This window comes from Sebastes umbrosus, chromosome 17 (assembly GCF_015220745.1).
Source record: "Sebastes umbrosus isolate fSebUmb1 chromosome 17, fSebUmb1.pri, whole genome shotgun sequence".
Taxonomy (NCBI): Eukaryota; Metazoa; Chordata; class Actinopteri; order Perciformes; family Sebastidae; genus Sebastes; species Sebastes umbrosus.
This window is the reverse complement of record NC_051285.1, coordinates 18,267,651-18,295,566: the sequence shown is the minus strand read 5'-3', so window position 1 is coordinate 18,295,566 and position 27,916 is coordinate 18,267,651. Positions and strand designations below refer to the sequence as shown.

The following is a 27,916-nucleotide window of genomic DNA, read 5'->3' as shown; positions in this document are numbered from 1 at the left end:
TTATTTCAGTTTATTTTTTGTATGTGGTCTTGTTTTATTATTATTTTTTTTTTCTTGTGTATGTTTGTATACTGATATAATTATGTATCATTTATGTTTCTTGAAAATCATGAACATGTACATCTGTTTCTGGATCTGAAAATAGGACAAACAGGAGTAGCTTCAATTGTTATGCAACTGTTAGATTTTTTTTTTTCATTCAAATGAGTGCAGTGGTGACTGTATAATGGGATGAAATTGGACATTGGTGATTACTAGCTTTAGAAAAAACATTTTTATTTATTTATTTATTTGTTTATTTTAATATATATTTGCATTATTTATTTGTTTATTTATTTTATTTCTGTTTTATTACTTTTTTAATGTAATAATACAAATTCCATGTTATTTTTCTTTGTCCTGTGTATGTTGGTTTACTGATATAGTTAAATATTGTTTATGTTTCTGGAAAATCTAATAAATAAAGTGTTAAAAATTAGTGCAGCAGTTCATGAAGATGTACAAAAATGTCTTGCAGTGATACAAAAATGAACACGTTTTTGAGATACACTGCTTAAGCAGGCCAAGTGCCTGAAAGTGTAAAGCTCCTACAGACTATATTATTACATGCCACAAAAATGTTGGATGGAACAAATACTGAGGCACTTTGTAAAAGGCCGCACCAGTAGTGTAGTTTGTCCAGAGGGTGGTGCTAGAGGAGAGACAGTTGGGTCAAAGGGTGGAAACTCTTGAATGTGTCAATTTCACAGTAATCAGCCTATTAGATTATGTGGAGTGTAAAATTGACATATTGGACAGAAAGTAGATAAATGTAAGTGGTCAACAAATATTATTTCCAAATAAGTCTGCTGACTGAGTAAGTGGCTGAACAAATTAATGAAGTTGGAGTCAGAAAAATGACTCTATGGGTCAGGGAGAGCTACAGTTAAACCAGTCTGGTATAACGGGCTGTTCAATCAATAACTTAATCAATGTGTCAATAAGCAGTGCTTATCAGTGCCTGCAGGTTTCGGGAAATGATGAAGCAAATGTTTGTATTTGTCTTGGTTTCCCAATTACTCTGTTTTTTTAATGAAACATGTGACCGTGTGTGTACACATGGCGGAAAATCCAGGACCAAAATTGGCCTACTTAAGGTCAGGACACACAAAACAGAGGGATTTGGACTTCAACACTCAGAAGGAACAGGTAACCTGAACTGTATGTATTTATTTATTTATTTATTTAGAGGCTTTTAGGAAAAGTGTCAAGTATTGGGAGTAGAAACCTAAGATTTGTTCTTTTCCTTTTTATGAGTGTTGATATTCAAAAAGTACTGCCAGTTATTACTATATAGTTAACTAAAAGTCCTTTATTTCTACATTAGTCAAGTTGATTGAAACTGAATTATTTGAATCTCCCTGCTATTAGGGTCTAATGCAATGTTACACATTTGTGAGAATATGTTTGGATATTTTCTATGACACACACACTATTGATTTCCTTTTATTTGTCATGAAGTTAATAAGTACCAGGATGTTCTTTGTTAATCCGTCCCTTTTTCTGAACATCACCGTCTTCTTTGAAATAAATGTACGGCTCCTGCAAAATCCTCTCATTTTTATATTGTTCCCCATTTTAAGGTTCACCATGGGATTTTCAGTCCACTGGAGTTGGCTTACTGCAGTTTCATGTCTCCTCTGTTTGGGTGAGCTACTTTTACATTAGAAGATATATGCTTTATATGTCATTTTAAAAGTCCCGCTGAGTTTTTGTAACATAGTTGGACATAATAAGAACATTTTTGAAATAATTCACAGACTTTTTAAAACAGTTATGTTTAATAGGTCAATAGCATATGGCAATCAGCAATTGCTACTGAAAACATTATTTAAGTAAAAGGGTAGTGGACAAATACATCCAATGCTTTGTCTCCAGTCAGAATGTTTTTTTCTGAAACAGTTACTATAAAATGGATTATCAGTTTTTGCTCAGGTTGATTTTGTTGCCAGTTTATTTTCTTGAAATAAGATTATTTCATGTTCCTAATATGTGCTGTTTATAAACAGTAAATTTAGTTTTCCCCATAGTGTCAACAGCAGTTAATATTGATAGTACGGTCAAAGTATTACGGTTTAGTTTAGTTTAGTTTAGTAGACTCCCCATTAGCTACAGCATTGTGGCAGCTAGTCTTCCTGGGGTCGGTCCACAAAACAGACTCACATAGTGACAATGGAAGAATAAACAGTAATAGACTAAAACAACACACAAAATAAAATAACATAACATTACAGAATAAACAGGTCAAGACTAAACCACACACAGAGACAGTAAAACAACGAGTATCTTAAGCGCACATGTACATATATTAACTTTTAAACAATGCAGCAATAGAGACCTACATGTTAAAGGGGCAGCTTGTGAAAACAATTGCCTAATGCCTAATCTTAGAAGTACGTGCTACACCTCCATGCCCCCAAAACGGTCTTTTATTTTTCAGGAGGTGAAGTTCGTTGTGACTGCATGGAGGAGAAAATGGAAATTGAAGGCGGTCATTACACACTGACTAAACAGCTGACTACAGACAGCATGTTGGTCTACCACTGTCCTGAGGGCTACTATCCATTCCCCTCTCTGACCCGCCTGTGCCAGCGTAATGGCTCCTGGAGACCAGCACCCAAAAGATTTTCACCTCAGAGATGCAGGGGGTGAGTGATGATGATGATGATGATGTTTCTGACGTTGCCTCAGGCTGCCTGCTCTACATAATAACTCAGATCCTTTTGTTTTGCAGTTGTTGAATGCCCTGACCCCAATGTGCTGCTATACGGAAACGTCTCCCCTCCTCAGGAGAAGTACTTTGTGGACAATGAGACCGCGTACGAGTGCTACTCTGGATACACAATGCGAGGCTCGTCCAAACGTGTGTGCTTACCAAACGGGAAGTGGAGTGGCTTTACTCCCATCTGTAGCCGTGACAGTAAGTCCTGAACAGCCATCTACTCAGGTACATCCTCTCTGGTGACTGTTTTATGACTCATGTTATGTCTCTTTGTTATCACAGCAGGGAACGATTGTGCTGATCCTGGTATCCCAGCTGGCGCCTCCAGAACAGGGAACATATTTGGGATTGACGACAAAGTGAAATACACCTGCAATAGCAACCTGTTTCTGGTGGGGTCCAGTGAGAGAGTGTGTCAGGAGAACGGCCAGTGGACGGGCAAAGAGCCAGCATGCTACTGTAAGACAGATACCTACAAAAACTGTTAACATTATGGGTCATTTGATCAAAGATTTGCCATGAAAAGTTCTGCTTGGAGTCAATATACACACCTGCAAAAGAACTTGTCAAATTAATTTACACTTCCCTTACTAAAAAGAAGTTTATTTAAATGTGCTAGTAGTATACTTCTTTTAAACTTAAAATAAAAGAGTATGCCTTCAGTTTACTTTTTATGTACTTATCAGTGATATATTTTACAAAAGTATACATATTACATAAGTATACTTGGCTTATACAGACAAGTATACAGAAAAGTCTAAGTATACTTGGCTCATACTGACAAGTATGCAGAAAAGTCTAAGTATACTTTTTTATACTGAAACTAAATTATACTTAAGTATACTTAGCTTATACCAACAAGTATACAGAAAAGTCTAAGTATACTTGGCTTATACTGACAAGTATACAGAAAAGAAGTCTAAGTATACTTGGTTTATACTGAAACTAAATTATACTTAAGTATACTTAGCTTATACCAACAAGTATACAGAAAAGTCTAAGTATACTTGGCTTATACTGACAAGTATACAGAAAAGAAGTCTAAGTATACTTGGTTTATACTGAAACTAAATTATACTTAATTATACTTAGCTTATACCGACAGTACAACAGTAAGTATACAGAAAAGTCCAAGTGTACTTGGCTTCTACTAAAAGTTTACAGAAAAAAAGTTAAAGTATATTTGGCTAAGTACTATAAGTTCACTTAAAGAAAACTTACAAGTATACTTGCAATAAAAACTATTAAACAGGTAGTTTACTGAGAGTATAGTTTAATGTGTACATTCATAAACTAAAAAGTGTGAGAGAGAGCATTCCTATTGGCTGTGCTCCAGTCATGTGACCGGTACTTGGCGTTCCTTCAAGAGATCTCATCATGGCTGCCGCGTCACAAACTTTCTCATTTTACAACTAAACCGTGCATTACAAGATGATTCTGAAAACATTTGAGGCGAGAAATAGGCATTAACGTAACATAATATTGATTCATATTTGATCAGCGCTGCCTAGTTTGACCGTTTGGTTGGAGTTCGTAAATGATTGACAGACGGCTCTCATAGACAGTAGATGGACAGTAGACCTCAGATCAGCTCTTACTGCTTGTTTTCCTCCGGTCTGTGAAATCTTGCAGATGCCATTAGGAGCACCGGAGGACACAGAAGCACATGATTTTTTTTCAGGTTACCTATTACATGTACTACTATCTGAATATAGCAACCTTTTTATAAAAATAATCCAAATCCAATCTCGCCTACTTCAGCTTTAAAGGTATAATTTTATAAACTAAAGAGTGGGCCAATTTGAACTAAAGAAGTATTCAAGTAGTACACTTACAAGTATATTACTAGTACTTTGATATTAGTATACTTATTACATAAAGTATACTTGGGATTATATACTTGAACTGTACTTAAGTTTACTTCATAAAATAAACTTGAAGTATACTTCTTTTTTGTAAGGGTCAAAAGTTATAACTAATGTGCAACATGTTTCTTTTAATTTATTAATCCTTCAGTTTTTAGATGACAGTCAGTAAATCAGTAAATGTCACTGTGACTCAGACAGCTGAGTCACTCTCTGTGGTAAACAGGCCAGGTGAAGCAATATTCCTTGCTTACATGAAACAGTTTTTAGGTTTAAAGTCATGTCAATACCTTGGTCAACCACCTTTAACCGCTTAAAACCCACCTGCCCACCCAACGCGTTCTCATCCTAACTCATCATATAGCCTACTGAAACTTTGTCAGGCCCCTCGCCATCACTTTTTGGTCGCAGTAAACACATGCTAAAAATAGGTTTAGGAAAAAACAACATGGTTGGGCTTAAAACTACTACGTTTGTACAGTGAAAATGACACTGAACATTGTGAACACGGGACATGAACGAACAGCTGATTGTTACGTGACGCAAGGGACACGAACAGCGGTGTCCTGGATGAAAACCTTGTGTTTGTTGGACCCCGTCATCACACTCCCAGTGTGAGCACCCAGAGGAATGTTCTGAGTATATGGGAACATTTTCACAACTGACAACACTACAACAGAATAAAGCTCATTTGGGTGTAAAAAAGAAAACAAATATTCTGTCGGTCCACAAAATCAGTCTCCCATTCATTGTCCATGGAGCAGCTCCACACTTAATATCCTATGACATCACAATTTTGAGTTTTAGCACTCTAGTTTTTGGATTTGGGAGAGAGTTGTTCATGTTTACTAATATATTTTGGACTGTTTTAGACCATAGGAATAACATGTATGAATTTTGAAAATGGGTGTAGTTGCCCTTTAAGAAGTAAAGGTAAAATATGATGATCTAAATGTTCAAACCTGAGAGTAACAACATGCGTAGCACAAAAATAACCATTTCTCTCTATTTGTAACGGCCAACTAGCTTCACACTCTGGTCCTTGTTGCTGCGACCTGTAACATTGTTGGTCTGGGGAGGGTGCAGACTTTCATGTTCCTCTGATACACATTGAGTTGGCTGGATGGCTGGCTTCTCATTCCACCTTCAAGTATAGCCATTTGGAACAACTATAAACACATTTGATTTCTGTTGAATTTGTACGTAATCGTTCTGATCGAGCATGACCCGGCCCCAAATTATCCTACTAGCTGTGAACTCTTGAATTTTGTATACAGTATTCACTTTTCGACAAGTTCTGGTTTTGTACCGCTAGTCTTGCCCTTTCTAAAATGCAGCCACCTGGTCACTGGTGGGAAGCCAGTTGGGGATCATGTCCTATCAACAGGCAGGTTGGATCTCCACACTTAGCAAAGAAAGTAAAGGACATGATCCCTCACCAGCTTCCCACTTTTAAACGCCGCCTGAAACTACTGAGAATTGAACCCTAGTCTCTGTGGCGAGTTCTTTTACTTGCTTTTTCTTTACATTTACATTACAAACTTCTGTTTATGTGGTGTTTGCTTCTTGCAGACAGACACACATATGACACTTCTTTGGAGGTTTCAGAGGCATTTGGCAGCGCAATCAAAGACAGCCTCACCACTTTAGAGCCCATCGGTAAGTTCCTGGAAGTAATCTGATTATTAACATTATTTAATAGCAATGCTATATGATCATTTTTGCTATTACAGCATATTTAAGTAAATAATTGATCCTACTTTTTAGTTACTCCATCAAAACTCAACCCTCTCTAAGCCATAATACCTACGCTCTGTATATATCAATATAACCACTGTCTTTTTTCCATTATAATTATTTCTCTATAGAAAGAATTACATATGAATATGTTATGTGTATGGCACAATAACAGTGTTTGTTGTGGATTGCTCAGATGACACACAGGAGGGGAGAAAAATCAGGATTTCAAAAAATGGGACACTCAACATCTATATCGCAGTGGATATTTCTGAGAGCATCGAAGAGGAACACGTCAATAAAGCAAGAGATGCTATCACAAAACTTATTTCAAAGGTAAGAAACAAACAGCTTCCTCTCGATTAAAAGTAAGTACGATTTATACAAAATGATACATCGGTATATGTTAATAATGTAATTTTACAGTCTTTTTTTTAATGGAGAGGGCGATCGCCACAGAATAGCCTCACTAACAATATGCTGAATTTGCAAACGGTCAGCAACATTGTGCTGCGACTGGAGATGTCAGATTGTTTTTGCTGATTGTGGGATGCACATTGGGGTGACTGATGGATGCTGGCAATGAATCTGCTGAGTTGTTAAAACATGTTAGAAATATAGCAGCTAGTGTGAATACTCTGGACATTTGATCAATCACTTAAGGAATAAAATGATAGAGTTTGTACTGGGCATGGCAGAGGAAGCCACAGTATTACATATGGTTCAGAAAAGTCATGTAGATATTGATGGACTTTAAAGTATTAATTAGAAGTATTTTTTTGCCCATATACTCTACTCTAAATACTAAGACTTTGTGATGAAATATTCTATTATGAAATGGTAATTTGGAGAAAATTATGTTGTTAAGTATAAAAAAGCAGCATATTTTATTTTGAAAAAAAAACCTTTTTAGTTTCATTTTGAAATAGTAATTATTATTTTGAAAAAAGCAGGATGATATAACATTTCATAATAATGCACCGAGTAACATTAATATGCTACTCTATCAAAAAGTAAGCACAACTACTAGCCAGTATACCTTTCTGTAGGCCTGTAACGCAACAATACTTAATTATACTTTTCTTAAGTATATCTCCATCAAAGGATTAAGTACAAGTAGGCCTATAAGCCAAGTATACTTCGACTTTTCTGTATACTTGTCAGTATAAGCCAAGTATACTAATACTTTTATGTATACTTGTCTGTGTAAGCTAAGTATACTTAGACTTTTCTGCATACTTGTCAGTATGAGCCAAGTATACTTTGACTTTTCTGTATACTTGTCAGTATAAGCCAAGTATACTTAGACTTTTCTGTATCCTTGTCAGTATGAGCCAAGTAAACTTATGTATACTTTTGTTAAGTATATCTCTGATAAGTACATCAAGTATACTCTCTTATTTTAAGTTTAAAAGAAGTATACTAATAGCACACTTGAATAAACTTATTTTTGCTAAGGGAATACTAATTTGGAGTAGTGGATTTCACTATCTAAAGTCAAAAATTGTATCATATATTTGCTGTGAGCTGACATATGAAGCATTTTACGTTGTGTGACACACTTTTAGAAGCACATTTAGCACACTGTGCATATGACATGTACAACCATAATCTCACCCCATTTGGCTGCCAGCACAACAGCCCATTAGAAGTAAATTGCATTATGAATTACACGTCATAATCTTGACTGATACTTCTTGGCCCGAGTCCCTTGGCTTGTTGTCAATGCATACTACAGGGTTCTCTTTCCGCTGATAAATGAATCAATTACTCAACAAAATAACAACCATAAGCAGTTTGATACATAAGGAGGTGTCGCATCGACAAAATGTTTCACAGCAGTTTGCATGTGTTTACAAAGTTGTGTCAAAAGTTCATACAATACTAAAGATCATCCACCTTGTATTTACACTGATTTGCTTTATGTCTCCGCAGATTTCATCCTTTACCGTGTCTCCAAACTATGAAATCATCTTTTTCTCTTCTGAAATAGTTGAAGTTGTCAACATTCTTGATTTTTTGGATAAAAAAATAACGCTAAGCGCCATCACGGCTAAATTGGATGAATTTAAAATAGACGGTGAGTTAAATAAATCCGAGACATAGTTGGAAATACTGTTTTAATACACAGCTTGATCTATGTTTTACTGTGTGTGTGTGTGTGTGTGTGTTTTGACTCAAAGACAGAAACACTGGAACAGATCTGAACCTCGTCTTTAGTAGATTCTTGGAACGAATGGCTATTATAAAGCGACAAGTTGGAGAGGGTTTTAAGGAACATCGTCACGTCATTATCACTTTTACAGATGGTAATTTCAGCCACTTTTAATAACTTCAGCAGTGAAGCTGCCAATTTCTTTCTAATTTTGAATCTAAATATTCATGTTACAATTATTTAAAGGAATAGTTTGTCATTTTAGAAAACCCTCTTATTTGCTTGATTGCTTATAGTTAGATGAGAAGATTGATACCACTCATACAGTGAAAGCTGTATCAATCTTCTCATCCAGCAAGAAAGCAAATAAATGTATATTCCCAAAATGTCAGATTATTCCTTTAATGTTCATTAATTCACCACTTTACTATGTTCCAACTGCTGCTACGTCCCTTGATTTAAAATGTATGTGCAATCAAATCAGCACTGATTTAAAATTATAAATATGCAGGTTGTATAAAGTATCATTAATATAAGTTGAAAGCAGTAAAAAAAGGTTTGAATAGCAAATGCTGTATTCTGAATAAAGCTGCTGTACATAATTTTAACACACTGGTTTCTTTCAATGCAGGTGCTTATAATATGGGCGGATCACCTGCACCCACTGTGGCAAAAATAAAGAACATGGTGTACATGAACCACACTGGTGAACAAGAGACTCATTCAAGAGAAACATATCTGGGTGAGTTTCATCATTCAGCCACACACTAGCTATATTGTCAGTAACATTTCATTGTTATACAATAACACCTAGCTGGCAGTTTGAACACAACGTTTTAACTAAACAGAGAGAGAGTAATGTTTCGCTTGTTAACGTTATGTTTCATTCTGTTACAGACATTTATATTTTTGCCATTGGAGCTGAGATCTTTGATGACGACCTGCAGCCCCTTGTAGCAGGGACCGGCGGCCAGCATTACTTCAGAATGAAGAACATCACAAATTTACAAGAGACATTTGATGACATAATTGGTAAGTCAACTGTTGAAATCGAATGAAGAATGCTGAATGAATCTGGTAACACATTAGTGTAATTCTATTTGGACATCAACTATGTATCTCCACCCTCTAATTCAACACAAAGGAGATATATAATCATCAGAAAAATGGTTCTCTTGTTTCATAAAGTACTTAAAAACAGGCAGAACTATCACTCTTGATCTGTGCCTCTATATGATACCTAACTCGACACCTCTGATGTAGCAGATACCATGTTAAACAAAAAAAAACAAAAAAAAACACTGCAAAAGTGCCCGCTTGGATGTCCCTAAGGTAGATAAGTAAGGGATAATGTACAGCGAGCCGGTCATTGTTGGACCTGAACGTGTGTTTTACACTGGTACTTTCTTAAGAAATCAATAATTTGACAAAAAATCAGTCCGCCAGAGTCCCACATTAGAACTGCGCCCATAGCAACGGTCTGTTATACATAGCAACGGTCTGCTACAAAGAAATAACAGACCATAGAGCGCCGTGATTGACCAATCAGAATCGAGTATTCAACAAAGCCGTGTAATAAAACATGATAAAGAGCCTTGTAGGATGCACTTCCAATATGGCAAAGTGCCCTCTAGGGTTCCCTTTCAGTCGAGAAAACATGATAATGTGCCCTCTTGGGTGCCCGTAAATGGAGAAAACATGATAAAGGGCCCGCTAGAGTGCTCTTCCAGTAGAGAAAATGGGATGAAGTGCCCTCTAGGGTGGCTTTAAAATGGAGAAAACATGATGCAGTGTCATACAGGCTGACCTACATGTTAGAAAACGTTCTGCACGCTGGTGCCCCACTACATGCAGCTGGTGCCCTTTTATATTTTTTTTCGCCCCTGCCCCTCAGACAGCCTGAGTCCACCACTGTATTGAGGGATGACAATGTTGGTCTATAATGTATGTCTTTGGTGCAGACTGACGTATCTAAAAAAAATATTGCCATGACATTTTGTACAGATATTCATGTTCCTCAGAGGATGAATAATACTAACTTTGGGGATCCATGACTTAACTTCAGTGCCACCAGCTGGTTGACATTTGTGGGTCAGGGTAAATTTCTCGAAAACTATTGGATGAATTGCCATGAAATTATGGTTCACACATTCACCTCATGATGAATTGTAATAGCCTACCTTTCAAGCGCTATCATCAGGTTAAAACTTGTATTTGTCCAGTAAGCTATTTTGGCTTATGAGCAAAAACATGTAAAACAAATTATCAGCTGCAGCTTCACATTATGTTTAGTGCTAATAAGCAATCATGCTAACATGCTAAACTAACATGGTGAACATGGCGAACATGGTCAACATTATACCTGCTAAACATTGGGATGTTAGCATTGTCATTGTGAGCATGCTGCCATGCTAATGTTAGCATTTAGCTGGCCGTGTCTGGAAGGTAACATGCAAATTGCGAAACTCTCACAAAATGGTTAAGTTTAGACATTGACCTCGAATGGTTACGTTAAGGATAGGTCGTAGCCAAGCAGCGAGTTTCGTGAGAGTTTTTTGCAAGTTTTTGCAATCTTTCACAATTTGAGGGTTACCTTCTAGACACGACCCATTTAGCTCAAAGCACCACACATCAAGTAGGCTAAAGCTTCATAGGCCTATAGCTGCTAGCAGTTGTTATTATTCCCTCATTTTCTCTTACTAAACGTCAATATTTTGTACTTTTGAATGGTGCAAAGCAGAACAAGTGGAAGCCAACAAAAATCATGAATAGCTTGAAAATATATATGAAAATATGTCTTTCACTTACAATTTTTGATGACACCTAGCTCTTGTTCCTATAGAGGTTTAATGAACTTATTCAACATTGCTCTGGATAAAACCATAAATGAATGTTAAGTAATGGGTTCAAGATACTAAACCCCAAATTGCTCCCAATGTGTTTGTTTGTAAATGTAAATCACCATGGGAAAGCATTTCAATAATGATTGTAACGCTTAGCTATAACATTGAGCCTTTACTTTATATTGGATACTGATTATACTGACATTGATTGGGTTGGGTTTTGTTTTTTTTATGCAGATGCAGATGAAGTTATGGGTCTGTGTGGTCTTCACAAGGAGTATGACACAACAGAAAAAGATATCAAGAGGAAAAGGTATCCATGGTGGGCGTTCATTACTGTCCAGGTAAATGTTTCAGTATTTCAATTATAATTCATCTGTGAAACATATTTGCAAGAATCACAATCATTTAGATAATGATTTAGGCATGGTAATGGCCAAAAACCTCCACTTGACCACAGCTATCAGTAAAATCAGAGGAATATTCTTTTCCACTGAGGAAAATAACTGTTATTCAGAGATATTTGGCATAGTTACACCACAGTGGAGTCAGACCTTCAGATGTAGGATTTCATGAAAAACTGTTTGCTAATTATGTACCGCCATGTTGTTGTTGTTGATGTTATTGTTGTTTTTTACAGTGGTGTTACTCTATATATTATAAACTATTTTATATATGTATTTCCCTTTTAATACTTAAGAATGAAGGATTGCCAAATAACTGCATCGGCTCTCTGGTGACCCCGCAGTTTATCTTGACTGCTGCTCACTGCTTCAAATTTGGAGATTTACCTGAACACGTCAAAGTTGAGATTGATGATGGACAGGGAAGAGGTAATGATAAATGCTTATTTAGCATCTGTTTGTTTGCTTATGCCACTTATGTGAACATGGTAAAATGGCACTTTAGTATCCAAATTTCGTAAGTTTTGAGGTCAAAACCTAACCTTATTTTGACTAAATGTACCTGCTATCCGCTACTGATGACAGCACCAATAATACAAACACTTGATTGTTTCTCTTTTACAGTGAAAAAAGTTAAAATTTTCAAAATACACCCGCAGTACAATAATAAAGCTAAAGTGGATGATGGCGTGAAGGAATTCTATGACTATGATGTGGCTCTCATCCAACTGGAGGAAGATGTTCAGATCTCCAGTGCTGTTAGGTGAGAACTTACAAACACTCATACTTGGATGAATGATGTTACATTCTCATTCCTGCCTGGGGGTTTATTAATAAAACAATAACACACACACACACACACACACACAAACAGATGTTACATATGTAATGCATTCTTATAAATAAATATTCTGGCTCAAAAGTTGTTCACTTGGAACATCATCCTCTCCATGTTAAATTGTTTTTGGTGTCTCGTTCAGACCTATTTGCATACCTGGCGCCCAGGGGACCAGTGATGCTCTGAAACTGGTTGGCAAATCCACCTGCAAGGAACAAGGTGAGATAACTCCACCAACATGATGTAACACATAAATACAAAAAATGCTTATCTTACTGTTTAAATTAGGGCTGTTAAAATTAGATAATACCGCGTTAACGCAAATTAATTCTAACGTCACTAATTTCTTTAACACATTCACGCAACTGTTGATTTTTAGGTTGTAGTGGGCTCAGTTTTAAAGCTAGAGTGAAGATAATGGCATCATATGAAACTAAATCTAAGGAATCCATTGGTATCAACCATGTCATACTAGCTTGTTGCAAAGGAGGTTAGATAACGCTCCAAATTTACACTACATTTTGGTGAGGAAAAACTGGCACGGCCATTTTCAAAGGGGTCCTTTGACATCTGACTTCGAGTTATGCGAATGAAAATGGGTTCTATGGGTCCCACGAGTCTCCCCTTTACAGACATGCCCTCTATGATAATCACATGCAGTTCTGGGCAAGTCATAGTCAAGTCATCACACTGACACACTGACAGCTGTTGTTGCCTGTTGGGCTTGAGTTTGCCATGTTATAATTTGAGCATATTTTTTATGCTAAACCCAGTACCTGTGAGGGTTTCTGGACAATATTTGTCATTGTTTTGTGTTGTTAATTGATTTCCAATTATAAATATATACATACATTGGCATAAAGCAAGCATATTTGTCCACTCCCATGTTGATAAGAGTGTTAAATTTGCGATTGATCACGATTATTATTATTATTATTATTATTATTTTAATCGATTGACAGCCCTAGTTTAAATTGATTCTGGCAGTTTCTAAATTAACCACAATTGACCACTAAGCCCCGCACCTTTTAGTTAGTGTTGTTGCTACGTCTGTCAAGCTTTCCACTCTGGCATGACACATATGCAGTTTAGATTTACCACTGAAACATTTTAGTAATTTTTTGAAACACTTGGTCCTTAATTTAAGACAGAGGTAGACAAAGCAGGCTTCTCATATATATCAATGTCAATGTTGTCGGTTAAAATACGAACTGTCATTAGCAGATTTTATCAGCTGTAGTTAACTAGCTAATTAAGCTAATATTAATTCCATAAGTTGGTTGAAAATGCAGTTTCTAGATTACTTTTTAATTCTTCCAGCTGACTCGTTTTAAAACAAGAATCTTGTAAAAGGGGTCCTAAATATGCATTTGAAGGCTATATACTTGATCTAGGTCCTAAAAGACTGAGGCTAAAGCTGCATGTCCCAGGAAACAAATCTGCATTCCCACCACTTGATGATCAATACAAGACATGTAACCAGTGGGCAACCTCCGGGTCTGAAAAGTGAAGCCATTGTGGAAGTGCCTTAAACTTGCATTCTCTCTTATGGCCAGCAGGGGGCAACTCCTCTGGTTGCAAAAAGAAGTCTGATTGTATAGAAGTCAATGAGAAAATGACCCTACTTCTCACTTGATTTATTACCTCAGTAAACATTGTAAACATGAGTTTACGGTCTCAATCGCTAGTTTCAAGTCTTCTTCAATACAGCATGATGTTCATTTAGTAAATTATGGTCCCATTTAGAGTCAAATAGACCATAAAGCAGAGTATGCTTTAAGGTGTGGCTACCTTTTGATTGACTGGGAGTTGTCCATGTTTTCGTCTCACAACTTTAACCCTTTCACAGTGTGTTTTCAGTTCATGAAAGTAAATTATAACATTTTGGTCACCTACAAATGTCTTATTCAGCGTTCGGTTGTACTTAGCTCCACACTCTCGTGTCATTTCTGGTTGCAAAAAGTCAAGATGGCGACGGCCAAAATGCGGACTTTGAGGTTTCAAAACGGCAGTCCACAAATCAATGGTCACGGTGATTACAGACACTTCTTATTAACAGTCTCTGCATGTAACTTAAAAGCTTAAAATAAAGTGTTCTTGCAATGCAGTGTAGATGTAGTTAGTCCTAGTATTATAAAACAAAGTAAGATCTGAGTATGATTATATTCTAACAGATATATTAACAAAACAAACAAAAATAAGAAATAAATACTTAATATTTCCTATTCATGTAAAATATGTCTTACTACTGTCTACTGTCAATTTAATGGCCTTGCAGTTAAAAATTTCTCTTGAGCCTCCAGTACAATTTAGTGTATTTTTGTATTTTCTAAATACAGAGCAGATTCTGTTGAAGAATCATCTTGAAAGACTCACTTTCCTGACCAAGAAAGGAACCACGGTAGATGAAAAAGATGCCCACGCTAAGCTTGGCGATAATGTGAGTTTTAAATTACTGAGTGCCTGCATGCTTTCTTCATTATTCACTCCAACCCTAAAAGTCACTTTGAGCTATGCTTCTTCTTCCAACTCACCAATGCAGAGAGACGAGTGCATCAAACATGCACTACAGGCACCAGGCATAACAACGACGAATCCAAAGGTTGCTGTGACTGATAACTTCCTGTGCACTGGCGGTCTGACTCCTTTCAGAGATCATATAGCATGTAACGGTATGTTCCTTCTATTACATGCATTTTATATACTAAAACATGAGTAACATTGGTGCAGACCAGTAACTGAGGCCCATTATTTTGGGTGTAACCATGTGTGTGTGTTTGTTGGGACAGGTGACTCTGGAGGTGCTGTGTTCAAGAACTATGAGCATCGCACGATACAGGTAAACCAACCTTCTTTTCCACGTGTCCACCTGATATCAAAAAGAAAATACAACTCCACTGAAATAAATGATATAATGTAATTTGACCATTTGAGTTCTTGTTGACCATGTAAATTAACCAACGGTTTCTTTCACAGGTTGCACTGGTCAGCTGGGGAACCACGGATTTGTGCAAGTCGGGTGGTGGCGTCGTCGAGTCAGTTGAGACCTCCAGAGATTTCCATATCAATCTTTTCAGAGTTGTCCCTTTTCTCAAATCGATACTTGGAAATGAAACCCAGGATGACTACGCACCACTTGAGTTTTTGGAGGAGTGTATTGATGAGTGAAAGATATTTGCATACTGTGATTTCTTTTGCCATTTTTGTTATATGATCTGTGTATACTGTATGTTTAAAAACACTGGCTTGTATTTTGTTTTGCTGATTGATGCTGAATTTTTGTTTTGTGCGTTCATAATGAAAAATATAAAATTTTAAGATAACGTTTTCTCATCAAAAGCATACATACATACACATGCTCAAAAAAAGACATCACCCATTCTCAAAATGCACAATTACAGTCATGCAATAGCTGTACTTTATCATCATTTATTCAGTATTGTCAGTGGTCAATTACGATGTAAAGAAGAAGTTAATAAATAAGTCTAAAACTTTGTCTTGATGTTTTTGAAGAGAAGCTAATTCAAATGGTTAATACCCTGGATCAGGGTTAGCGATGTGACAGTATATACAGTTGCAAAACAATTAGCAGAACTGCTTTATGGCAATATTGAGTATTTATATGATTCTTTATCATTGTGATAATTTACTTTTATTTATGAGTTAGTAAATTCAATGGATCAGCTAAAACTGACATTCCTGTCTGTCTATTTTATCCATAAACAGTTATTAGATCTTCCAAAATGAAATAATACTAATGAAATTACCTAATATGAAATAAATAACCCATACTGTGATGGAGATTTTATCCATATTGCCTCGATCTTGGACCATCACAGCAAAACCAAACATGGAGCTTAAAGCTGTAGTGGGGAGAATTGGAGCAAATAGATTCAAAAAAGATATTTTTATAAAACAGTAGTGGATGAGACAGGTAATCTAAAAAAAATCATGTTTACTGTTTAGCTGTAAAATGAGAAAGTTTGTGACCCGGCCGCCATGTTGATATCAGCCAGAGCAAACTTTCTCATTCTACTGCTAAACAGTACACTACAAGATGTTTCTTAAAACATTTGAGACAAGAAATAGGCATTACTGTAACAGAATATCGATTCATATTTGATCAGCGCTGCCTAGTTTGACCGTTTGATTGGAGTTCGCGAGTGATCGACAGCTGCCTCTGTTGAATGAACAGCCAATAGGAACGCTCTCGATTTTTTAAAGCCTGAAAACAGAGCCATGACGAGGTGCAGAAGTCTAGTTTTCTCTCAGAACACTTGAATTACAATATGCTGAAAGGTTATTATGGATTTTTTGCCCAATGATTCAAAAAACATTCTGCCTACTGCAGATTTAAATAATGACAGATTTAAATATTCACTTTGACCAGATGACACACAAGTCATAATCTCTATAAACAGATTCAGCATTTACATGAAGAATCGGTAGGCAATGGGACAAGATTTTTGGTACTGGAAAGTTTCTGTTTGTTGTCCGAGTAGTATTGACCAATCACGTTCAAGCAGGTTTTGGTTGAATGCAGGTAAACAGTCCGTGTGGAGAGCAAAAGAGGTGGAACACATTGGCCGAAATGCAATCTGGGAACCCACCAGCTATTGTTTGACGATGATTTAGCTTTTTATAGGTCTAAAATTAGCTTGTAAACAGGCTACTTGTGAAACAATCCGGTCGTATACTCCAGTCTTGTGTCTCAAGTTGCTACTGTATACAATGAGCAGCGCACGGAAAAGGAAGTCCTGGCCCATATATCCGAAAAATATAGCCCCTAGACCCCAGAGGCTTATCTGTCCTCAGACTGATAGCCGATGAGTTCCAAGTTTGCGCAAGTCACAACTTGACCAAACAAACGCACGAACCAGACATCAGCTCCCGTAAATGACAACCACTGACGTCATAAATCTCTCATGAATTGGCACCAGTGTGAGGAAGAGTCAGTGAGAGAGTCTTCCCAAATACAGTAGATGGGCGTAGCAGCACGGCCACAGTCCAGACAAGTGCAGTGTGTCCTGTTGAAGCTGCTCTACGGCTGGCTTTGCTTATATAAAAGTGAAGATATTTCAGTATAACTAATTTACATAATAATGCAGGCTTATATATTTTGTAAGTTCCAAATTGCTCATTGCCTCTATGCAGGAATGGAATAAGCAACCTTTATTTAGGAAAAAAGTGATTTATATTTGAAGTAGAAATGTTATCATAATTTGCATGACGCACGGTTTATGCATTACCAATGACCAATTTCCTTTTCTAAGACCTTTTCCAAAACTACATAAAAAAGACATGACTTAAAGAATTACTACAGCACTTAAAAGGTTTCATCAAAACGCTTTTATGGATCAGCTCTGCTGATAGAGCCGTCCAGCTCCCCCACAGGTCAGTGACTCAGGGCTCACTTCCAGCTCTCTGTTCATGCAGGCCTACGCAATGCGGACACTCAGTCTGGCGGCGGGCCAGCTCAGATCATTCAAATTGAATTTAGCGGAAAGTTAAGTTCCTTTTTTTGGAGAGTAATTACGTTTTTTCTTTCTCTTTCTGGCTTTGAGATGGAAATGAACTGAGTTTGTCATTCATTGCCGTGTCTTTACAGCCCACAAACAAACAGGGTCATTGCATTACAAATGATTTGTTGTGGTCAAAGCAAGTGTATGGCTTCAAATCAAACGTTATTTCACTGGGTAACTATGATCTGTTGACCATTACGCTGTCAGGCTTCGCCTCAGTGGAAATGTACATTTAGCAATTCTCTTTACTATTGGCTAAATGTCCAAACATCAAAGAACGGTGGTGAGTTTTCAACATCAACGTTTGGTTTCTCTGACATGGGGAAACGCCTACCTTGTGTGTGTGTGTGTGTGTGTGTAGGGGGGGGGGGTTGCATTGGGTGATGTACTGGTCTCCCATGGGAACATTCATCTGGTTTCCCTTTAACTAATTGGGAGATAGCGAAAGGGTCAGTGGGATAAGAGGAGGAGGCAGAGACGGAGGAAGACAGACAGAGGGAGAACGAATGGGAGAGGCTTTAATTGAATGAAACCCTCTCTTGTTGGTCTCAGATGCCGTAAACAAGGAGGAAATTTAAAACAAGGTCCATTCCTTATTGGATCCCTCTGGAGGACTCCGTTACCTCTCTGTCTTCTCTTTTATTTTTCAGAGCATCACCAGCTTAATTCCAACATCCACTACCCCTCCTTCAATTTAAACAAACCCTTTGACTGAAATCAATCTGTCACACCTAAACTGATTAGCAGTGTTTGGATAGAGTAGCATGCATGCAGACAGACAGTATATTCAGATCAGCCTCACTCCCTCCCCCCACCCCCACACTCCCTATTCTTTTTTTCTTTTTTTTCCAACGCCAGCACACACAGCATATTCCTGATGAAGCATCCTGCTGTTTAAACTCTGGCTGATCTGTCTCTCTGCGAGCCCTAAATCAACCTTATGGGCCATTTTAGAAATTACTACCATTAGAAACTGCATGCATACACTTTTCCCCCCATTTGTGCTCTGAAAAGCGGGTCACGCTCACATGCATTCATGGCTTCTGCTGATCCAGATGCTTGAATATGAAATTACATGGCCGGCATTCATTGATGTAAATCTCCCTTGTTGCTATAACCTGTCAAATATTCATCTGGATAATTTGGCATCTGTTCGAGCTGAGTTTCTGAAATTAAATTAAACTTGTTAAAGTCTATTTTCATCTGTGTTTATACCTATTTAAAAAAACATCAGAAAACAGGATCAGCAAACTGCATAGGTAGCTCCCAACAATTTTAATGAAGCAACGTTTCGATCTAACAGAGATCTTCATCAGGCATTGTCAAGTCACCATCACCAAGCAGAACAGGCAATATGTGGACACAGACACATCACCAGGTGACACCATTGAAATTGCTGGGAACTACCTATGCAGTGTGCGGATCCTGTTTTCTGATGTTTTGCCTTGTGTTGATCCAGCACCTGTAAAATATTTTCGGATGTGGGTACCCCACAGCTTTTTTATACCTATTTAACAATCATAAAGCTAGGGTTGGTAATCTTGAGAAACTATGAGTAAGCTAGATTTTGAACGTATCCAACTGAAAAACCCAGCCCAGTGTTGCCATCTCTTTTCCAATGAAAGTAGCAGCACTAGCTACAAAAGTCCATAAATCTACCAAGAAAGTCTGCTGACAGCCCGTCCGTTCAGGCCCCCCAAAATTGTTATTACGAACATAACATATCATAATGAAATATACCAGCTATTCTCAACCACTGGGTTGTGTCTAGCTTTTTTATCCATCAGCCTATTATTCTGAGTGATGGAGTCCTACATGAACGCAATGTTTTTTGTTGTTGTTTTTTAGTCAAAGACGCAACAATTTTGGTTATTTTATAAGTGAGATTGCCTGTATTTGTGTTTTCATCTGTGCTCCTTTCACTGGTTTGAAGTGGGCAGGGCTCAGTAGGAAAAAGATGAGGTCGTGTACTCGATATAGGTTACATATGCACCAATCAGGATTTAGCAACATCTGAATCAAAAAGAGATGAGAGTCTGAACTTTAATTCAAATTGTTTTAAATATTTCATGTTGCAGAGAAATATTTAAGTCAGATGTCAGACTTTAATAATAAAGGAAAGAAAACATATTGTCCCTCCTTTTGGAGATGTCAGCTGTGTTGGCTATCTGTCTTTCTTTGTACTGAAACACAATAAGGAAAGGATACACCTTGAAGACGGACCTGAGAGACATATTTTAAAACATCCCTGATCGAGTTAGAGCAGATCATTTTCATGTAACACTTTTGTAATGATAATACCCAAAGCTTAAGTTATAAAGGAAGGAGCGAAATCTGCTTCTTGTCAGCGTTTACGATGAGAAGCACTTGCATGATTAGATGTCTCGCAATCGATGCAGCCTCTTCTCCCAATCATTAAAACTGCTCTTAACAGATTACAGCCCCCTCCCAAACACACACAGTCTTCTCTCCTCCTCTTCCTGCTCCTCCTTCTGTCTCACATACTCTCTCATTCAGCAGACAGAACAGGAGACTCTGCCTCTCTTTGCCTCTTCTTCATCCTTTTAAGGCATTTTATTACACCCTCAGCTCACCTCTTCAGGTTCAGGTAAAGTTTCTCTGGTTTCAACAGATGAGCAGACAGCGGAATGAAAAAGACTAAACTAAAACACAAGAGGTTGCGGTGAACACCTGACAAAGATGGACCTGCTGACGATCTTCTGTCACCTCCTGCTTTTGTTTTTTGATCCATCCGCAACCACGAGCCTCATTACAGGTAAGCTGCACATAGAAAACACAACACAGCTCAAAGATATGAACTCTTGACTCAGTTGTGGATTTGTCTTTGGTTTCCTCATGGCCTGCCTTCCTGACTTTACGCTGATGTTTGGCTCTTGAAGCAGATATATTCGAAGCCAGAGGTAGGCAACACACTCTTCTTAAAATGACAGTATAAAAGGCTTCCACACAACTAACCATCTCTGCAGCATAGGGTACAAAATTCCCATAATTCCCACAGTAAGGTCCTTTCTTGTGGTCAGTGCTCTAACATAAAGGGTTAGCCGATGCTTGTGATATGTGAAGGAACATGTGAAGAAACAAGTGAAGAAAATTCAGTGCACATCTGGCACATGCAATCAGGTGTGTGTGTGTGTGTGTGTGCAGGTCAACGTGTGTGCAAGGCAGGGAAAGGGAGGCCGTGCTACAAGCTGGCCTATTTCTCCGAGCTCCGGCGGCGGCTAAACTTCGTGGAGGCAGAGCTCGCCTGTAGACGGGACGGCGGGCAGCTGCTGAGCGTGGAGTCAGCATCCGAGCAGAAGATTGTAGAGCAGCTCATCACAGAGCTTCGCCCGACTGATGGAGACTTCTGGATCGGTCTCCGCCGTAACCATGGAAACGAGGACAGCAGCTCAGACTGCTCCTCACAGTACTACTGGCTGGACGGCAGCAAGTCTACATTTAGGTGAGTGGGAGGTATCTGGGGGGGGTCAAGGGGTCAAAAGTTAATGTTAGAGCCATGAAGTAAAACATCAAATTTTCACTGCTGATTGTATGATGAGGATTGCAGGTGTTTTGCTCGATACTAGTGCTGATAAGGTGCTTGAGTAAAAACACTTTGAGAAACGGGCTTTAAAAATATATTTTTTTCTACAAAACCATTTTTTAAGAGGCCAAAGTTTCCAAATGATAAATGTTGACCATAGCACCGTCAACACTGAATCATTTAGGTCTATATAACGATAATTATTATGAGAAAAAATATTTAAAAATCTGATGATATATTGGCTGACTATTTTCAGTCTTTTTTTTTTTTTTTAATAAATCAGAATCATAATCAGCTTTACTTGCCAACTACACACATACAAGGAATTTGACTCCAGTTTTAAATAAATAAATACTGAATGGATATACATGGGCTGGATGATTATATACAGTATGTAAATGTATAGATATTAAGAAAGAAAGAAATACATGATACAAACATTTATGATAAGGATCCCTCAATTTTTTACTGTTTCTTAATTACCTATAACATATTTTGGCATTTCTGTACTGCACTTATTACTTGTCGGCCAACATATGTACAGATATAGATATACAGTATCAGCAATAAGCTAATATAGGCGGATGTGTCAGACTACCTCCAATGTTTTCTAAACACAAGCATCTGTACTATAACCTTTCCTATAAAACGGTCTAAAACTAGCAATTATTTAAATTTGAATTAAGAACAAAGCATAACTAGATATGATTACAAAATCTGACCAGACGTGATGCCAGATTTTAGTACTGTCAATAGTACTTTTCAGGCAGTACCAAAAAAGTATTGAGGTTTGATATCCAGCTGTCTTTTTTTACCTTTATCTAATGACTGTTTTATATGGCAATGTAAGTTTTGTAAAGATTTCCATTAAGGCAGCTCTAAGAAAAAGTGATTATGTGCTTTGTGTGTGTGTTTTACCGTAGGAACTGGCATTGGGATGAGCCATCATGCGGCTACGAGGTGTGTGTGGTGATGTATCACCAACCGTCCGCTCCTCCCGGTCTGGGGGGGCTTTACATGTTCCAGTGGAACGACGACAATTGCGAAACCAAGAACAACTTCATCTGCAAATACACTGCAGGTACCGCTGACAAAGTATTTCAATGTTCTTTTACTTTGAAAATACTTAAATATTGTTGACCAGGATTCATTTTCTCCACAGAGAAGCCACAGGACCCTTCCCCTTCTCCCAACTCCACTCAAACAAGTAAAATGATTGTTTAAAAAATGTCACCATATATGATTTAGGAGACATTTTGAAAGTGAGTGTGGTCACAGTGATGTATAGATGATGTTTTTCATTTCAGATGTCTTCCCTTCATCTGTGCTGCCGTGGATTCCAAATGACCACAACCAGGACAGACATACAGGTTGACTGGGCCAAGATGCATACTGATAAACCATTTAATGCAAAGGAGAAGAGTATATACTCTCAACTCTGATCTGTCATATCCATATGCCAACTAAATCTGTATGTTGTCTCATTTAGCTTTTAATTTGATCTACATCATCATTCCCACCATTCCCCTGATCCTGCTGTTACTGACGGTGATTGGAGTGTGCTGCTTCAAAATGCTTGTCAGACGGTGAGGATCCTAACAAACACAAATACTAAATACTTTGATCTATTGTAACTCAAATATTAATATGGTTCACCGTGTCGTAGGACTATCTAAGCTACAGCCATAAAGAGGCAACATCATGTTGCTTGTTACGTTTTTGATTATTTTTGTTCTGTTGAAAAAACACATACAAACAGTGTGTCCTTAATTGGTCAACTTAAAGGATCAGTTTGGTGTTATTCTATATTTTTCTTATTGTCAACAATTCCCATGAAAAGACCAAAACCAACAATCTGTGTGTTCCAATACCCATACTACCATTCTATTTTGTATGCCAGAAAAATATTTAGTATGTCCCAATATATAGTATGTCAAATGCAGTATGTCTTAAATACCAGGATGTCTTACTACATCCGGTCGTATTTTGCAGTATGCAAGCCAACATACTTTTCTGGCTATTCTGACCCACAATCCTCTGCACACCGGATATATAAGAAAGAGGGTCAAAGTAGTATATCCCAATTGTATGCATACTGCATGCAACAGTACATACTTTGTGAGGGCAGCTGCAGTACGGACTAAAAGTCCTGACTTTAAAAATAGATCACAGCTCACAGCTAGCGGTACCGTAAGGTGGTCGGCTTATTATTAACATGGTGTTTTTCCGTGTAACGTATCGGTGGATGCCTCTCTCATTCAGCAGCCTTGTTATGTCTGTATAACTTTACACTACGTTGTCTCTCATCCCGTCATCTATCGTTTTTTTCTTTCTCACCGCGGACGGCCAGTAGCTTCCGCACCTCGAAGTCTCGCCACACATCCACACACGTATCTCTCTGCTCTCAGATGGAAGAAGGCGGGGTCACGCGTCATCAACGCGTCATCAGTTACACTGCGCATGTGTTATACCCTGTGGTCTCAATGCTCAGGCTGATCGGAATCCTTAAAAAAATTCCTGAATTCGGATCATGAACTGGATCGCCACCAAAATCTATTGGATTTTTCATTGTGCTACACCCCACCCCTCCAAAGAATTTCATTCAAATCCATCACGAACTTTTGGAGTAATCCTGCTAACAGACAGACAGACAGACAGACAGACAGACAAACAAACAAACAAACCGGTGAAAACATGACCTTCAAGGCCCTTGGCCTTGGCGGAGGAAAAAATATGCAATTTGGAAAGCACCTAAATTTTAGTCTGTTTTAGTCTTCCGTACCCTGCAGTCTGTGGTGTACAGCTCCAAGCCCATTTTTTTCCCAAGGCCAAACGGTGGTACTAAAACTTCCATGTCCGTCACATGATGCCATTGGGCCCAAAAGACCCAAAAGTCCCATTGACTTACATTGGGAAAGAGACGTCTGTAAGTTGGCATATAATTTTTTTTTGAGGTAAATCAACTTCCAAGTACAAACACTTGAATAGTCCTTATTTAAATCAGTAGGTCCTAAAAGTTGTAAAATGCACTAATAGCCGAATCCAGAGTTATTTTCCTTCCTCCGTTCATTTGAATGAGACCTAGAGCGAGGCTGGAGCGAGGGCTGAGAGGCGGTGTTAAAGGAAACGCTACTGCGCCTGCTCCATGGTCCGCTCACCGGATGATCCGGGTACTTTATCACTCGACAGTCAAGTCACCTTGGCTAGTTAGTTTCATTCTTTTAAAAGCCTATAGAACTTCCTAAGACAGCAGGGCACTGTAGTTTTCAGCAAGAGTTACTCAAACAGGGGGAAGTAGTGCATTTGCTTGAGACTATTTTCAGCTGCGGATTAATACACTCTAGTGAGTACAGCAGCAATAAGGTGTATGTGGGATTTGCTTAAAAATAAACTACAGTGCCTAAATTCATCGTAATGAAGGAACATTTTGCCCAGTGCTAGAGGGTAGTTAATGTGTCACCAATGAATAAACCTCATCAGGCTTTTGCTACTTCGGCAATACTTGTTAGGAACAGTTCTGATATTTTCTGACTCAAAAACTAGCGAAAAAGTTTGAGGTGTCTTGTTATTGATGCTTCTCTCCTGTGTTTGGTACAGAAAAAGGAGCCAGCAGAAATCAGAAGTATGCCAGACGGAGGCGGGCCTCTGCCCCAGCCCGGCTCCAACTGACGTCTACAACGTTATTCGCTCCCAGAAGGAGGACGACTTGGTTTCAACTCGCCCAAACACCAAGAACACCTCCTTTTTATGCTCCTCCCCCGACACCCCGACAGGTGACTACGACAACCTGGGGGGTCGGGACACAGAGAGCGGCTTTGTGACGCTTGCCAGCACCGAGAGCTGCTTCCTCAATTATGACCTCAACGACCTCAGCCTTGGACGTCGTGCCACCCGCGACTTCTACAACACCAGCTTGGGCCGCTCGGCCAAGAGGGACTTGAATGACGGCGGTCTGGGCTGCACCGGGCACAGAGAGTTTTATGACAGGAGTCTAGGTCGTCGTACGACAAAGAGTGAGCATTACGGCAGCAGCGTGTACAGGGACCATGGATTGTATGATGGCAGTATCAGGGGAGGGAGTGACCTCTATGACCCCAAACTCAGGCCTGGAAGTCAAACAGTAAAGGCTGACCTCTATCAGACATACATCACCAACGGCAAGGAAGACACTTACCAAACCAGCCTGGGAACCTACGGAAACCGAAAATCCTACCAAGCAAATCTGGACTGCTACAGAAATGGTCTGAATCTTGATGGCGGAAGGAGATACTTCAATGAACAAGAATGGATCAACAGAGAAAACTACTGATCCTCTGAACAACTCCTTTATTGTGTAAACAGCAGTGTGTGTAATTGAGGCCGGGACGACAGAACAGCAAAAAACTGTGCACGTACGTGGTTGTAATTGTTTGTATGGTATGTTTCTGAAGCCTTTTAGGGGATTTATATGAGATGCTCAAATTGTGTTTTGTCTCTACAATTCATCCTGTAGCCCGTCTGACTGTGTGACAATTGGGTTGTGGTAATCTAACACAAATTTGATTGGGAATATGAACTTGAAATTAAAAGGATCAGTTTACCCAAATTATTATAAAAAAAAAAAAAAAAAAATCTTGCAGCATAGGTTCAGCATTGAAGAATTACATTTAAATAATTCAACTGCAACATCTTTCCAGAAACAATGTTCAGGTTACTCTGAATAATCGACACACCTACAGTTTTCACTGTAAATACTCTCAAGTGAAGTCTGTGGATTATCGGGGACAATTTGCCTGGACAGGTAGGCTACTACTGTAGTGTTCGCATCGCAAATCTAAGCCCATTCACCTTTACTATATTGGGGTGGTGAACCGTCACTTTAAAGGAGTCTTGAGAATAGATATTAAATATGAACACACTAAAGCCTGTTTACAAGTCTTGGGGAATACTACTGCAAATGTGATAAGTTATACGTACGAAGCCTTTTGTGGCTCCAGAAGGAGCTGCATAAAATCTGATAAATTGCCCCAAGTGATGTCACTGGAGTCAATGTTGGTTGGTGATGAAAACTACAAGTTTGAGAAAAGAAAATATGGGCATGTGGAGTTAGACAGAACAAAGTGATCTTACCAGACCCCTGTAGCCTGCTCCTCGTCTCTGCTTGAGGCTAGTGGCTCGAGGCTACTAGCATAACACACGAATCTCAGATCAAACTGTTAAGGGTCAAGTTGCATTGTGGGTAATATAGGCACTATGTCATGACCATAGACTATATATAAGAAATGGACGTCTTCACCCTGACGTCACCCATTGGTTTGTGGACTGCCGTTTTGAAGCCTTGAGTTTGACATTTTGGCCGTTGCCATCTTGGCTTTTTGGCCATTGCCATCTTGGCTTTTTGCAACCAGAAGCGACACGAGAGGGTGGAGCTATGTACAACTGAACGCTAAACAAAACATTTTCAGGTGACCAAAAAGGATATAATTAACTTTCATGAACTGAAAACACACTGTGAAAGACAACACCCAGACCGGACAACGCCGTGGTGGCGACCAGTCAATCACAAGGTAGCCATGCCCGAAAGCATCCTCTGCTTTATGGTCTATTTGACTCTAAATGGGACCATAATTTACTAAATGAACATCACGTTGTATTGAAGAAGACTTGAAAGTAGCAATTGAGACCATAAACGTATGTTTACAATGTTTACTGAGGTAATAAATCAAGTGAGAAGTAGGGTCATTTTCTCATAGACTTCTATACAATCAGACTTTTTGCAACCAGAGGAGTCGCCCCCTGTTGGCTGTTATAAAGAATGCAAGTTTAAGGTTCTGGACATCTATAGGCTCCAATCATTTCAGTTGATGCTGAGCTTAAACTATGCATATCTCAAACATATTTTCTTTCAGATAAATTACCACAAACAAATGCACACAGAAAAGAAGCCAAGTTAAACCTCAAGTAATAGCATGGAGTGTCTCAGATCTGACTGAATGGTTATGAGCGACTTTGTTTAGCAGCCTGTTTGCATGGCCTTGTCGTGCTGCCCTTGCTTGGTAGGTTAACTATTGAGGTCTTGGACCCTTATGTTTGCTGTGCCTGAAAATACTGTTTTAATTTCACCTAAGTTTACCTGATATAAAAAGGCTACCTCAAACAGATTAAGACACAATGAATCAACACTGCTTGACGGAGCGAAGGCTGGACATTTTTTATATACTGCAAGTGTATTTTGACATTGCCTTAAATTGTGAGATGTCCAGGATTA

The 27,916-nt window shown here is 38.4% G+C and overlaps 2 protein-coding genes across 3 annotated transcripts; both read left to right on the top strand.

The window, feature by feature from the left end:
* Positions 1 to 1,135: 1,135 nt before the first annotated feature.
* LOC119476265 (complement factor B-like) lies at positions 1,136 to 16,098 on the top strand. Of its 2 annotated transcripts, none has more exons than XM_037749637.1 (19): positions 1,136 to 1,200; positions 1,623 to 1,687; positions 2,480 to 2,686; positions 2,774 to 2,959; positions 3,044 to 3,220; positions 6,199 to 6,285; positions 6,560 to 6,699; positions 8,299 to 8,443; positions 8,547 to 8,672; positions 9,150 to 9,260; positions 9,416 to 9,550; positions 11,599 to 11,705; positions 12,062 to 12,194; positions 12,390 to 12,528; positions 12,746 to 12,822; positions 14,943 to 15,043; positions 15,146 to 15,275; positions 15,393 to 15,442; positions 15,580 to 16,098. In XM_037749637.1, exons 2-19 carry the CDS (start codon positions 1,630 to 1,632, stop codon positions 15,769 to 15,771), a joined length of 2,301 nt encoding a protein of 766 aa, XP_037605565.1. In that variant the 5' UTR covers positions 1,136 to 1,200; positions 1,623 to 1,629; the 3' UTR covers positions 15,772 to 16,098. The 2 variants fall into 2 exon arrangements, with proteins under 2 accessions (XP_037605565.1, XP_037605566.1); XM_037749638.1 differs by having other exon boundaries at positions 1,139 to 1,188.
* Positions 16,099 to 20,572: 4,474 nt separating this feature from the next.
* On the top strand, positions 20,573 to 26,962 carry layna (layilin a). Its single transcript, XM_037748962.1, has 8 exons — positions 20,573 to 20,901; positions 21,026 to 21,046; positions 21,291 to 21,588; positions 22,593 to 22,750; positions 22,832 to 22,876; positions 22,977 to 23,039; positions 23,159 to 23,255; positions 25,267 to 26,962. Exons 1-8 carry the CDS (start codon positions 20,826 to 20,828, stop codon positions 25,976 to 25,978), a joined length of 1,470 nt encoding a protein of 489 aa, XP_037604890.1. The 5' UTR covers positions 20,573 to 20,825; the 3' UTR covers positions 25,979 to 26,962.
* Positions 26,963 to 27,916: the final 954 nt, after the last annotated feature.